This window comes from Sus scrofa, chromosome 7 (genome assembly GCF_000003025.6).
Source record: "Sus scrofa isolate TJ Tabasco breed Duroc chromosome 7, Sscrofa11.1, whole genome shotgun sequence".
Taxonomy (NCBI): domain Eukaryota; kingdom Metazoa; phylum Chordata; class Mammalia; order Artiodactyla; family Suidae; genus Sus; species Sus scrofa.
Genome location: NC_010449.5, coordinates 110,172,015 through 110,186,477, shown reverse-complemented (window position 1 = coordinate 110,186,477; position 14,463 = coordinate 110,172,015). Strand labels below are relative to the sequence as shown.

General features: G+C 43.2%; 1 protein-coding gene across 4 annotated transcripts in view; it reads left to right on the top strand.

The window, feature by feature from the left end:
- The window catches only part of KCNK10 (potassium two pore domain channel subfamily K member 10), a 154,791-nt gene that overhangs the window by 85,400 nt on the left and 54,928 nt on the right, over positions 1–14,463 (top strand). For all 4 annotated transcript variants that reach the window (XM_013978357.2, XM_013978356.2, XM_021099591.1 and 1 more), the window contains one exon: positions 13,471–13,588. In XM_013978357.2, the coding sequence (XP_013833811.1) occupies positions 13,471–13,588 (118 nt within the window). The remainder of the gene's footprint in view (positions 1–13,470; positions 13,589–14,463) is intronic.

Here is a 14,463-nt window from a genome sequence, read left to right as displayed (position 1 = left end):
ATGGAGATTGTGAACAGAAGGAGCTGAGTGTCAAGCCCCTGTGGTGGTAGGAAGCCAGGATGTCTGGGGACCTGAGAGAAGGGGAGAACCATTAGCAAAGGGAAATTGCTAGGCATTTAGGTTGGAAATGGGCAGGGGTGAAACCCTGCAGGGCCTGATGTCAGATTTTATCCTAAGAGCACTGTGAAGCTAAGACTGTTTCAGGCAGTAGGGTGATGTGATCTGATCCATCAGTGCATTGCCATTTTGGTCCCTCATTTAAACCCAGAGCATAGCAGTGGTAGTTGTAAGCTGGTTTTAAGTCATTCATTCATTCATCAACTTACCATTTATGGAGTGTCAGTTATGACGCTTTGCTAAGTGTTCTGCTCTGGATTTCTGAACAGATTTATCCTCAGAGGTGCTAAAACTCAAGTCCTGGAAGAAGCCTTTGTGTACCCTCCATGGTGGGTGGTGCCTGGCTTGGCTTGGTAGCATCAAGTATTCACATTTGCCTCTGTGCTTATTAGACTCTAGTGTCTAATCATCATTTTCTCACTTGTCTCTTTTCCAGAACTGTGTGCGAACTTTTTGAGGTTGAATCTATGCCTTTTATCCATGCACTCCTCATGGCTGGTGTAGTGGCTGGCCCATAGAAGATGCTTACAGTTTGAGGACTGAATGAGTGGTGTGTGTGTATCTATTTTGGAGCTAAGAGCCCTTCATGTAGAATCTTTTAAAGAAATTTTTTTATTATAGTTGATTTACAATGTTCTGTCAATTTCTGCTATACAGAAAAGTGACCCAGTCATATATATATATATATATATATACAGTCTTTTTCTCATATTGTTTTCTATCATGTTCTGTCACAAATGGTCAGTTATAGTTCCCTGTGCTGTATAGTAGGACCTCCTTGCTTATCCATTCTAAATGTAATAGTTTGCATCTACTAACCCAAACTCCCAGTCCACCCACTCCCTCCCCCTCCCCTTTGGTAACCATAAGTCTGCTCTCCATGTCTGTGAATCTGTTTCTGTTCTGTAGATAGGTTCATCTGTGCCATATTTTAGATTCCATATATAAGTGATATCATATGATATCTATCTTTCTCTTTCTGACTTCACTTAGTATGAGAATCTCTAGTTCCATCCATGTTGCTGCAAATGGCATAATTTTGTTCTTTTTTATGGCTGAGTAGTATTCCATTGTGTATATGTACCATGCCTTCTTAATCCATTTGTCTGTTGATGGACATTTAGGTTGTTTCCACATCTTGGCTATTGTGAATAGTGCTTCAGTGAATATACAGGTGCATGCGTCTTTTTCAAGGAAAGTTTTTTCTGGATATATGCCTAAGAGTGGGGTCGCTGGGTCATATGATAGTTCTATATTTAGTTTTCTGAGGAACCGCCATACTGTTTTCCATAGTGGTTGTACCAGTTTCTATTCCACCAACAGTGTAGGAGGGTTTCCTTTTCTTCACAGTCCCTCCAGCACTTGTTATTTGTAGACTTATTAATGATGGCCATTCTGACTAATGTGAGTCATTTAGAATCTTCACAGAAGCAAAGCAGAAAGTGATTTTGTTTCTAGGCACTTGAAGACCTTGCTTTTTGGTCTGGTTGTCAAGAGTACTTCTGTGTTCTTTATGCAGAAGTAATTCCCTTGGTGTCTACAGCCCCGAAGCTTTCTATATTTAGGAATGTAATGATTTTAAGGAGTGGATGGCACCTGGGACATCCATTCAGCAGCCTGTAGAAATCCTTGCTGTGAGCAGAGTGCAGAGCCAGACAAGCCTTCTCTTGCCCTGCCCTGAGCTGTCTTTTCGTCCAAGCAGCCTTTTGTGGAGGACGTTTGGGCCACAGCCAAGGCAGCAGGTGACCTCTGGTGAGTGCAGAATCAGGTTCTTTGTGCCAAAGATGCAGCTCTTGTAAATTGAAGCCACTCCCCTGGCTGTTGCCCTGAAGTCGGAGGCACTGCCCTTTCTCCAGCGAAGCAGTCAGGCAGAAGATTATTCAATGTGTGCTAGATCAGGCCTGCAGCCCCTGGCCTGTCTCTACAGGCTCCCACTTCATTATTATTATTGTTATTCTCCCTGGGGTTGTTGATTCCATCACTGTTTAGTCAAGAAGATCTAAAGCTTTTAAGCCAAAAATTAAAGACCTAATGGCAATTGGCATGACACTAGAAAGATGAATTTGCAAATAAGTCCACAAAAACTCCCATAAAAATAAAACAAAACCCCAGAAGTTGAATGCTATGGTATCCATATTTATCTACAAATGCGCGTGTGTTCCTTGTTCAAAGTGAAGCAAAAGTCTCATTTAATGAGATTTTGATGGTGTGTGGCTTGTACAATTATTTTCATTACCCGTAATCAAATGTATTCATTTACATAACTAATATTTACTGAATGCCTGGCATGAAGCAAGTGCTGTGTTAGGCTCTGATGATTAGAAAAATAAAATTAAAAAAAAAAGATGCAGGATGCTCATTCCCTGTCCTTGGGAAACTTCCAATCCGGTATTCATTGTTTCAGTAGCTCCCTTTGTGGTGTTTACTATGGCCAGGCGTTGCTCTAAATGCTTTATGTTTATTGAGTCATTTAGTCTTTACACTGATCCTCCAAGGTAGGAGTAAGCAATTTGCCCAAGCGTAAGTGACAGGTAGAACTGGGCTTTGGACGCAGGCAGTCTGGCTCCAGAATGCGTGCTTTGTCACTACGATGCTCTACTCCTGGTGGGGGAGACCAGCGTTTGCTTGGGTGATTAGAGTCCACTGTGATTGGTGCTTTGTTCACCTGTGAGAAGGACCTCCGTTCACCTGTGGGAAGACCGCAGGACGATTCTCTGTTGGTTGTGCTCTAGAGGGACATGGCTTTGCATCGTCACATAAGGTGTTGAGCTGGCTCAACATATTCTGTCTGCAACCAAAGTAAATGATTATCATTCAGGTCTGCAGTTCAGAGTTGCTTATCCATCTCTATTGAGAACATATGTTTTCCCTTCATTCTTGGTAGAACCGGGCAAGCTTGTTGGTGAGGGTTAGCCTTACCAAATAAGGGAGGAGTTAACCTTTTGTTCTTTGAGAAATGAGCATCAGAAGTACAAATGCCTACTTCTCTGTGTTGTCCTTTTTCAGGTGGAAGAAGGTAACATGACAGATGAGCTTTAGGAAGAAGTTTGCGCTTTTTTTTTTTTTTTTGTCTTTTTGCCTTTTCTAGGGCTGCTCCCGTGGCATATGGAGGTTCCCAGGCTAGGGGTCTAATTGGAGCTGTAGCCGCTGGCCTGTGCCACAGCCACAGCAACGTGGGATCCGAGCCACGTCTGCGACCTACATCACAGCTCACAGCAACGCCAGATCCTTAACCCACTGAGCGAGGCCAGGGATCGAACCCGCAACCTCATGGTTCCTTAGTTGGATTCATCAACTACTGTGCCATGACGGAACTCCAAGGAGGAGGTTTGCAAGCTAGACAGGGAGAAGGCCAGAGTTAAAGGGTGGACTTGTAACAATGTCAGCTCCGTGGCTTGCTAAGTGCTACAGTAGCGGGAAAGTTCCTTGTGATTTCCACTGTTTCACGTCTAAAATGAGAATAATGGTAGGAGTTACTATTACAGGGTTTTTGTGAGGGTTGAAAATGCTGGCTCCTATGAGTATATTTATGAGTGCTCCAGAGCTTTCTTTGAAGAAATCTCCGAGATGGTCTTTATTTCCTTGTCTGCACCACGTGAAACTGTAATTGTTGGAGAGATGTGCTGATGGTAGGAGCGGACACATTTTCTAAGGGGCCACGGAAAATGACATATTAACTTGGGATTACTATTGCTCACTCCAGAGTAAGGAAGAGAACAAGTCAATAGCTACAATGAAACAAGGTAGCAGAAGTTTCTCTTTTTCATGATGTTATTAATCATCGGCTAAATTTCAAGCTCTCTCCAATGCAGTGGTGACGGAAAGAATGGTTGTCTTGGGTTTAGCTTATAGGTCAATGAATCAGAACTCCCATAAATGCTTTTGTAGCCCAGTAAGAAAAAGTCTTCCCCCAGAAATTGGATAGGTTCATCTTCGATAGGAATAATCTCAAGTGCAGAGAGAGTGGGGAATACATCAAACATTTTCCTCAGGACCAGGGTGATTTTTCTCCATCAGTTGGCACATTTGTTATTCAATCTGTGCAGGTTGAGTCCATACTGAGATGAAGGGGTGACAGTTAATTATTCTGAAAGTTTACTGATCTTATCAGAGCATGCACATGTATCCCTGCTTCCTTAGTGGATCTGATGCTTTAAAAATCTCTCTTATTTCATCCTTCCGTGATAGTCAAAGTCAGAGAGAAAATTAATTCTACATTGTAAGCCACAATTTGGAAGGCAACATGGCTTGGTCCCGCATGGTGGTGTTTGGCTAGGTACGCCATTGGTGTAGACCCAGGTGCTAAGGAATGAGTTTTAGAGCATTTCCTCCCAAAGAATCAACTAGCAGTAGCAAGGAAAGCTGCTAGCTAGTTCAGACTCTAGGCTCTGGATGTGCTGTCTAGCGTCTGGCTCAGGTTGGGTTTCTCTGTCTTATTTTTCAAACAAATTCTCTTCTCATGCTGTCCAGTCTGCAGGTGACCTTCACTTTACATTTATAACCAGGCTGTAAAGCTCTGATGAAAGCCTCCTGCCTGGATCCCCCTGGAACCCGGGGAAAGGCTAATATTTGCATATAACTGGATACCCAGGACAGCAGGAAAATAAACACCAGCATCGTATCCACCATGGCATTGAAGGTGCCTATCTCTTTGCCTTTTTATGGCTTTCGTGAGCTTTTATTTTGCGGGAGACTCCGAGGGGGTGAGTGGCTTAGGAAGGCACTCAGGCCAGCACAGGCCTGATGGCCACCCTGGCCACTTCCTCAGTGGGAGGTGGAGACGACGCGTATGTCAGTCCCCCTCTCCCTGGACCTGTCGTAGATGCCTGGGGTGTCCCAGCCTGGGAGGGAGCCAGCCATCCTGCTCTCCAGAGGCAGGGATCTGGGCCAACAGGTCTGAGATGGGGAGAAAGAAGGACACAGAGGGTAGAGCAAAGCTGCCTTCTAACATTTAGGATGATAATCTTTCTGTTGACAAAAGGTCACTTGCCAGCTTCCTGGGCACTTGATGTCCACCGTGGGCAAGGCAATCACTAATCTATGTCTCATGTGTTCCGTGGCGATGCCCATCTTATGGGTCACCATGGGGGTTAACTGAGTTAATCTGTGTACTGGTAAGGACCTAGGATTCCTATTATTATTAATGTCGTTACATATGAATTGACAAGGCACACTGCCTGATGTCATATATAATTAAAAAATTCTGGCAACAACCCTGCAAGAACAGGTCTCTCATTTTATAGATGAGAAAACTGAGGCTCAGAGAAATTGAGCACCTTACACAGACTAGACAGTTGCACTTGATCTATGAACTGCAAGAGGAATATAAGGGGTGCTTATATGCTCTCTTTTTCTTTCTTTCTTTCTTTTCTTTTTTTTTTTTTTTTTTTTTTTTTTTTTTGTCTTTTTGCCTTTTCTAGGGCCGCTGCCACGGCATATGGAAGTTCCCAGGCTAGGGGTTGAATCGGAGCTATAGCCACCGGTCTACACCACAGCCACAGCAATGTGGGATCTGAGCTGCATCTGCGACCTACACCACAGCTCACGGCAATGCCAGATCCTTAACCCACTGAGTGAGGCCAGGGATCGAACCCGCAACCTCATGGTTCCTAGTCGGATTCGTTAACCACTGCGCCACGACGGGAACTCCTAAGTTCCCTTTCTGTACTGAAGTGAAGTCTTCTTGGAATGAAGAAGTGCCTTGCTGGGGTTGCTTCAGAGTTCCTTTTTGATATCCTCCCACTGTGGTTTGACGTATGTTTTATGACGTGGCTTTGCATTTGGACATAAAATAGCCCCTCCCCAGCCCCAGCACATTCACTTTTGCTGCTGTGAATATTTATGTATGTGAAATGCTTTTGAGCAGGCGAAAGAGAAAGCAATGTCAGTGAACAAATGAATACCATACTTCCACTTCTTCTTACCTGAGGCCCTTCAGCCACAAATGTGAGAGGAAGTGGAAAGCGGCTACTACCCTGCTGTCAAGGCTGTGAGTCATTTAGGGGCACTTTTAAGTTGAAATGACTGTGGTCTGCCAATTGCCTTTCTCTGTCTCCCAGGGGCTGTGGCTTTTCTGTCCATTAGTGGCTGAAAGTATGCCCACTTTGAATACATTTGTGAAACCACTTTCCAGACCCCTCATCCTGCCTCAACCCTTAGCTAAAATTTCCTTGATAAATCCCTTTACCAGCTGTGCCCTCTCAAGATACAAATGCCGTAGACCTAGAATCACCTTTGTGCCTTTTGTCCCAGCAGTGTAAGCTGTTAGCAAATTGCCTACACATTCCGGCTTACGCCTGCCCTACAGTCCAAGCATAATTATTAACAAAGCCCATTTCACTCTGGAAATGTCCTGGTTTGGACAGTAAATCGAACCTTCACCATGGTTATTAGCGTCTGTGCATATGGCACCGATTGGTTGCATTCTTCAGTCTCAGACAAGGTGAGTGATTACTGCTCCACCTTTGTTTGTCTTCCTTTTTGGTGCCACATAAGGAAACAGAGAAACAGATTATCTCACCGAGTACACAGATCACAGGAGAAAAGCCTCAGACAGTTAGTGGTCCCTGAGGGCCATCGCTCATCCCAGGGTAGCACTAACACTCAAGATGATGTCTTGTGCAGCCAGAGCAGTGATTTACGCAGCCCAGCATGGCTCATGGGATGATAGCATGGGGTGGGGGGGACCTTGGTGGGGGGCGCCTCCAAGGGCTCTTTAACCCCCTTCTCTTCTTTCACATCAACCTTAGACCTGCCTCATTTTGTGAGAGGCTATGGATTCTCTGTTATACCTTTCTGGTTGTCCTAATGCCTGGGGGGTGGCAGGAGGGAGGAGGCAGGAAGGACAGATATTCTTTTACTTGTTTCTTTTCCAGTTTTCTCGAGATATAATTGACAGATCACATCGTGGAAGTTTAAGGTAGACAATATATTGCTTGGACACGCTGGTATATTACAAAATGATCACTACCTGGGCATGAGCTAACACTTCCACCCCGTGGTAGAATTACCACTTCTCTTTTGTGGTGAGAACATTTAAGCTTTTTCTTAGTAACTTTTGATACAATACTATAGAATATGGTCTTACTAATTATAATCACCATGTTGTGCATTAGATCCCCAGAACGTATTCATCTTAAAACCAGAAATTTGTACTCTTTGACCAATATCTTCTCATTGTGCCCACCCTCCAGCCCCTGGCAACTACCATTTATGTGCAGATCTTGTCCTCCTTGAAGTCAGCACACCGCCACCATCACCTTCTCCTCTTCCTTTTTTTTTTTTTTTATTAGAATAATCATTATAATTCTTTGTATTGGGTTACTTTCTTATGATAGTCTGTACTGCAAAGAAATAAATTGCTTTCCTCTCACACTCTGGGAAGATCATGTGCATGCATTTATTATTTTAGTTTGTTCACTCATTTATTATTGATCGAAACATTCATTCATTTATGAATCGTTTGCTGGGTGGACACCGGAAATTCTAACTTATGGGCTAAAGAGGAAATTCAAAAGAGGTGGAATTAAATTTTAAAGTGATACCTTCTTATTTCTCGTATGCTTCCCCAGAAGCTTGAAGCTCTCACATCTCATCTAATATAATTTTTCTTTTTGATCCTCAGAAGACCTCTCTGAACTTGGTAGTGGTTCAACTTGGAAGTGAACACATGATGTTCATTAAGTCTGAGATTGTGGCTTAAAATGATGCTGATGCTGGTCGAACCTCTACCCTATAACTGATCGCTTAAGCCAGGCTGTACAGGGCTCAGTTTCGTCATTTCATGATCTGCGTGCTCGGACATTTCCAGTGGGCTGGCTTATCTTCACTTTTGCAGCCTGAATGGAAAGAAAAAAAAAGAAGGCTTAAAAGCAGAGGCATTTAATTTAAAAGGCTTTCCTTGAGTTTCTAGACGGCACTTTAGAAAATTAATAAAGGTAGAACTATGAATTCAATCAGAAATATTCTTATTGAGTTAAAAATGATACTACTGATTTGGGTGATAACAGTCCACTTATACTGCCTATAGTCTATAGATATATAACCCTGAGTTTGCTAATTCATTTTAATTCTGGTTGTTTGCTGGAAGTTTTCTGACCTCTAAGATCCGGATAGACTCAAACCTCATTCCTGGCACAGCAGATCCTCTAAAGCCTTTCTAAGAGCTTGTTGACTTGTGAGTGGCCTTATTTTTCTTCTTACTTTGGTTCTAAATCACCTTTTGGCCCACTGTGCCCATCACAGACAGCCCTTATATTTAAAACCATTTCCTCAAGGCATTTGTTTGTATAGCCCACTTTACTGAAGATGTAGGGGAGAGAGAGAGGAATTTACATCACAGATGTGAAGCAAGTTAAAATTGAGTTTCAGAAGCCCTGGGCATTGTTTTGAGTTCAGCTGAGTTCTTTCTCTCTTTTGCTTTTCTCTCTTCCTCTTTTTCTTCAGGACTCTCTCTTTTCTCTCTCCGCTTAGTGTATGGAGTTCTTGTTGTAGTTCAGTGGTTAATGAATCCGACTAGGAACCATGAGGTTGCAGGTTCAATCCCTGGCCTCGACCAGTGGGATAAGGATCCGGCATTGCCGTGAGCTGTGGTGTAGGTTGCAGACGTGGCTCGGATCCTGCATTGCTGTGGCTCTGGCATAGGCCGGCAGCTACAGCTCTGATTAGACCCCTAGCCTGGGAACCTCCATATGCTGCAGGAGCGGCCCTAGAAAAGACAATACCAAAAAATAAATCAACCTTTCCCCATCTTTATTTATTATCTTTGAATTTAAAATTAAAATGCTGAGCTATTAAGCTCTAGCCAGCTCCAGCAGCCAAATAGTTTGGTGCCTCCATTGACATGTTCAAAGAAGAAGAGGTCCCTTCTTACATTCTTGGACAATGTCAGGGCTTTTCCATCTCTAGCTGCAGGTGAGTTTGAGGGTTGGGGAGGACAAGTGTGCTCTGGGTACCAGATGCAGAGGAAAGGGCAAAACCATTGCTTGGGGCTGGTGAGGGCTTGAATTCTGGCTTCTCCACTTCCTGGCGGTGTGACCTTGGGCAAGTTACTTAACTTTCCTTGGCCTGTTTCTTTATCTCCAAAGGAGGGGGTGTAATGTTACTTTCTTGCAAGTTGTAAAAAGGATAAAATCAAATAACACACAGGTGGAGGAAGGGATAAAACAAACGCTTCTAAAGCACCTGCCTCAATGCAGACCTGCGACAAATGTTAATTTCCTTTCCTTTCAACTGATAGACACTTTCCTTGAGGGTTACATATGTAAACGTTAAATATTTATAAATTGCATATTTTTTAAAAAAGAGACTTGAAAAGGAATCTTACTTTGGATTTTTGATGAAACAAATAATTATCCCTGCTTGTCTTGGCTGCAAATCTGTATTTTTATATGCAGCACTGGGTCTGCTTAGGATGTTTCTGTCCAGTCTTCAGCACAGTGAGACTTGATGGAACCCAAACTCTTTTTGCAGCTTCATAGAAGTTGTAAGTATTAGGTGTTGAGGGTATGGTTTGATGCCATCTAGGTGACTGGGGCCTAGAACTGTCCCTGGGGGACTATTTCCAGGTGGGGGCATCAGAGCTGAATAGATAATGAGCATATAAACACTACTGAAGGCCCTGCTTTGGTCTGATGGCAATCACAGTGTAGGGAAATGGATGTTTTACCAGCAGAAAGGACTCTCCATCTGTCTTCTCTCGAAAGCAGAGACCTGCATAGCCTCCAGCAAGTAAGTGATTGATGTCAATTAGGCCGATTTAAACCACAAACAAAGACACCTCCCATGCACCTGGATTTCAAATTCTGGGATGCCGCGGTTTATGTTCAAAACAGTGGCCAATATAATATTTCATGTTCTTAGTGGCAGGAATGGATCAACTAAAGACTTAAAAGAGACTCTTTTTCTTATTGTCCAGTCAGTTGTCCAGGGGGATTTGCTAAATCCAACCAATAGCCTGTTTTTTGGACAACCCACCAGCCACGAATGGTTCTGCACATTTAAAGGGTCGTAAAAGGGAAAGAAAAGAAAAACATGCAACAGAAGCCATATGTGGTCCACAAAGCCGAAAATATTTACTTATCAGGCCTTTTATGGAAGAAGGTTGCTGATCCCTGGTCTGATGAGTTGAACTATTGCAGATTAATGAAGGCAAACCATAACAATGATTGACTTTTTCAGTTGTAATCTAATTTGTGGCGACCACCGTGTGCCTGTTTTAACAAAGCTTAGTGGGCATTATTTAGGATAAATATAATCACATTTCAATATTTAATCGTGTCTGGCAATATCCACATGGGGTCATTACAGTTTTGTTCAGGGAATGGAGTCCCTATTTATTGTTCTAGAAGCAGCTCCTATTTCCGACACCTCCCTCTGAAGCTCCACCTGTCTCTTCCTCACCACTGCTCACCTGGTTGAGGTCTCTTCCTACTCCCCCGGGCCTGAAAGAGGTTGGCAGGGGCCAGGCGGGGAAGGGCTGCTGAGGACTTTTCCACCTTATTCTGTGCATTCTGAGAGTAGGAAGGATTTTTTAGCAAGGGAGTGTGTGATCAAAAGCCACTTAAATATAGGGGGTGCAGAAGTATAAGCCGGGGGTATCCTCAGGGGCTGCCATGCACAGCCTGGACCTCCTGGAAGAAGTGGAGTCCAGATTAGACCCTGAAGGATGGCACTTTTATGGGAGTGAAAAGCAAAGGTCTGGAAGGATGAGGGGCTGTCTCCTAGAGTGTCCTGCCCTGGGTTGGAGGCTTTTACAGCAGTGTAAGATGAGGTTGGCTCATCCATGTGGCCCGGTCATTGGGAATGTTAAGGTGTATGAAGTTCCAAATCAAGGAGCTGGCAAGGAGTCATTGTCATTTATCTTTTATTTGATTTTATTTTGGTCATTTATTTTTTAAAAAAAAATTTAAATTCTTGGAGTTCCCGTCGTGGCTCAGGGGTTAACGAATCCGACTAGGAACAATGAGGTTGCGGGTTCGATCCCTGGCCTTGCTCAGTGGGTTAAGGATCCTGCATTGCTGTGGCTCTGGCGTAGGCCGGCAGCTACAGCTCTGAGTAGATCCCTAGCCTGGGAACCTCCATATGCTGAGAGATCGGCCCTAGAAAAGGCAAAAAGACCAAAAAAAAAAAATTTTAAATTCTTTATTTAAAGTGTAGTTGATTTACAATATTGTGCCAATTTTTGTGGTATAGCAAAGTGACCCAGTCATATACATATTTATGTATATGTTGTGATATATGTATAAATTATTTTTCTCATGTCTTCCATCATGTTCTATCACAAGAGACTGGATATACTTCCCTGTGCTGTACAGTAGGACCTCATTGCTTATCCGTTCTAAATGTAATAGCATCTACTAGCCCCAAACTCCCCATCCATCCCACTCCCTCCCCCTCCCCCTTGGCAACCACAAGTCTGTTCTCTATGTCTGCAAGTCTGTTTCTGTTTTGTAGAGAGGTACATTGTGCCATATTTTCGATTCCACATATCATATGGTGTTTGTCTTTGTCTTTCTGACTTACTTCCCCTAGTATGAGAATCTCTAGTTGTATCCATGTTGCTGCCAATAGCATCATTGTCATTTATTTTAAAAGGAGCTGTGTGTGAGTGTGTGTTGGTGGACAGTGAAATGATCATCATGAAATGGGCTACTCTTGGTTACACCTTGCCCCAGTGCTGGGCACTGGACTCAGTGTATTGCAGGGATCATCTCATTTGATCTTCTTGACAACTCTGGGGAGCAGGGGGAAGGTAGTATTCTTCCCAGCTTGCAAATGAGGACATTTGGGCTTAGAGAGATTGAAATCTCTTGCCCGAGGTTCTAAGGTGGACAATGAGCAGAGCCCTGACAGTCTGACCCAGGAGCCCAAGCTCTTAACTCCTGAAATCAGCTCTATGTAAAGCGATTCTAACAAAGCAGAAAGGGGAAGGGCGTAAAGGAACTGAAATCCTACCTTCCACGAATGACCGCTTTAGATGCCAGAGCTCTCAGACATCTTTCTGTGTGTATGCACAACAAGACATGTGAATTTTGCACAACCTGTGTCAGCACTGCATAAATCCTATGCCTGCAAATTTTACATACATGGCAGCCTACTATATGGCCTAGTTTTTTTTTCCTATTTCAAATTAATTTTCTAATTTTTATTAAGTGAGTGTATGATGTTAAAAAAATTCAACCAAGTAGGATTTAAAGATCCAGTTGGCTTTATGAAACAGTTTATGAATCGGGAAGTTTCCTGTCTAGGAACTAAAGGGTACTCCAAGGAGTTGTACAAGATGGAAGGTTTTTATAGGAAGAAGGATGAGGCAAGGGAGCTATTATCAAAAGAAAAGAAAGGACTTTTTTCTTTTTTGGCTGCCCATGGCATATGGAGTTCCCCAACCAGACCAGGGCTGCAGTTGTGGTTCCACACACTGGATCCTTTAACCCACTGTGCTGGCGCTTGAACCTGCATCCTGGCACCGAAGAGATGCTGCTGATCCCCTTGCAATACAGTGGGAACTCCAGGAAAGGATTGTTTTTGGGTCGGGATGTCTTCTTTTGGGGGCAAGTAACAGCAGGGATTTTATCATGCAGATTGCCTCTTTTTCCTCTAGGGCATGAAGCGGGTCCATGAGACCTCATTAGTGCTGACCAGAAAATTCCAGACGGCTTGATTAAGATTATATTTCTGGATGGACCTAGAGAATAGTATACTTAGTGAAGTTAGTCAGAGAAAGACAAATACTACATGATATCTCATATGTGGAATCTAAAGATAACACGAACGAGTCTATGTACAAAACAGAAACAGACTCACAAACACAGAAAACAAATGTATGGTTACCAAAGGAGAGAGGGAGGGAGGGACAAATTAGGATTAACAGATACAATAAAATAGATGAGGAACAAGGGTTTACTGCATAGCACAGGGAATTATATTCAGTGCCTTATAATAACCCATAATGGAATATAATGTGGAAAAAAAAACCAACCCTGAATCACTTTTCTGCACATTGAAACTAACACAATATTGTAAATCAACTTCATTATAAAAATATGTATACTGCATTAAAGTTCAGTGTAACATACTTCATTAAAAAATGTTTACAAAAAAGATGACATTTCTGGGGAAGGTCGAACCTGACGTCAAGTCAAGTATTAAGTCCAGGTTTGACACCGTGGGCTTTGGTATAAGTGGTGCCATTTGGACCCGGGCTTATCTCTTTAACAATCGTGTTTCACTTTGTGACGCTCCCCGCATCCACATAGCGCATCCTTTATAGAGCATTGCAGGTTCTTGAGCAAGGAAATCATTTTCTTGGTACACTTTTTAACTGACTCTCATGCTTTCCCTCTTTCTCTGCAGCATGCCCTTGACGCTGACAACGCAGGAGTAAGCCCAATAGGCAACTCTTCCAACAACAGCAGTCACTGGGACCTTGGAAGTGCCTTTTTCTTTGCTGGAACCGTCATCACCACCATAGGTATCCATGCGTTTGCCAGTACCTTTTCCTCCTCAGGGCCTTCTGAGTCATGGCACTCATGATCGAGGTTTTGTTCTCCTAGAATTCCTGGCAGCTGCAGCCTCCAAGGAGGCATACGAAGCACTGTCAAATTAACGCAGTAGTTGTGTGGTGGCTTTCCATAATAGGCAAAGCAGAATGAAGAATCTCATTTTTCACAATGAAACACTAGGGAGCCTTTAGTTTGAAGGGACCTCGCGGAAAGATTAGAGTAAAAAATCAATCTCTGAATTGGTCATTTGAACTCCCAATTGTTCAGTTGAGCCCAGACTCCTTTAAAAAATTGTACTGTTGGAGCTACTGTTGTGGCTCAGTGGTAAGGAACCCGACTGGTAACCATGAGGTTGCGGGTTCGATCCCTGGCCTTGCCTAGTGGGTTAAGGATCCGGCATTGCTTTGAGCTGTGGAGTGGGTCGAAGACCAGGCTCAGATCCTGGGTTGCTGTGACTGTGGTGTAGGCTGGCAGCTGTAGCTCCAATTCGACCCCTGGCCTGGGAACTTCCATATGCCTCGAGTGTGGCCCTAAAAAGAAAAAAAAAAAAAAAAAAAGAAATGTACTGTTTATTAAAGTTATACCTGAAAGAACCAAACTGTTTTACAAAGTTTGTTATGAAAAACAGCGTCTCCACCCGCCCCCTCTTTTTTTCACATCTCCTGGGGCAATCCCTTTCACCTCTTTTGCTTGGTTATTTTGAGATTCACCTTCATATCTTTAAATATCACGTGTGTGTTGCACTTCCCGAATTTTGCTTTAGACATGATTTCTCTCTCTCCTTCTCTTCTTTTGTCTTTTTAGGGCTGCACTTGTGGCATATGAATGTTCCCAGGATAGGGGT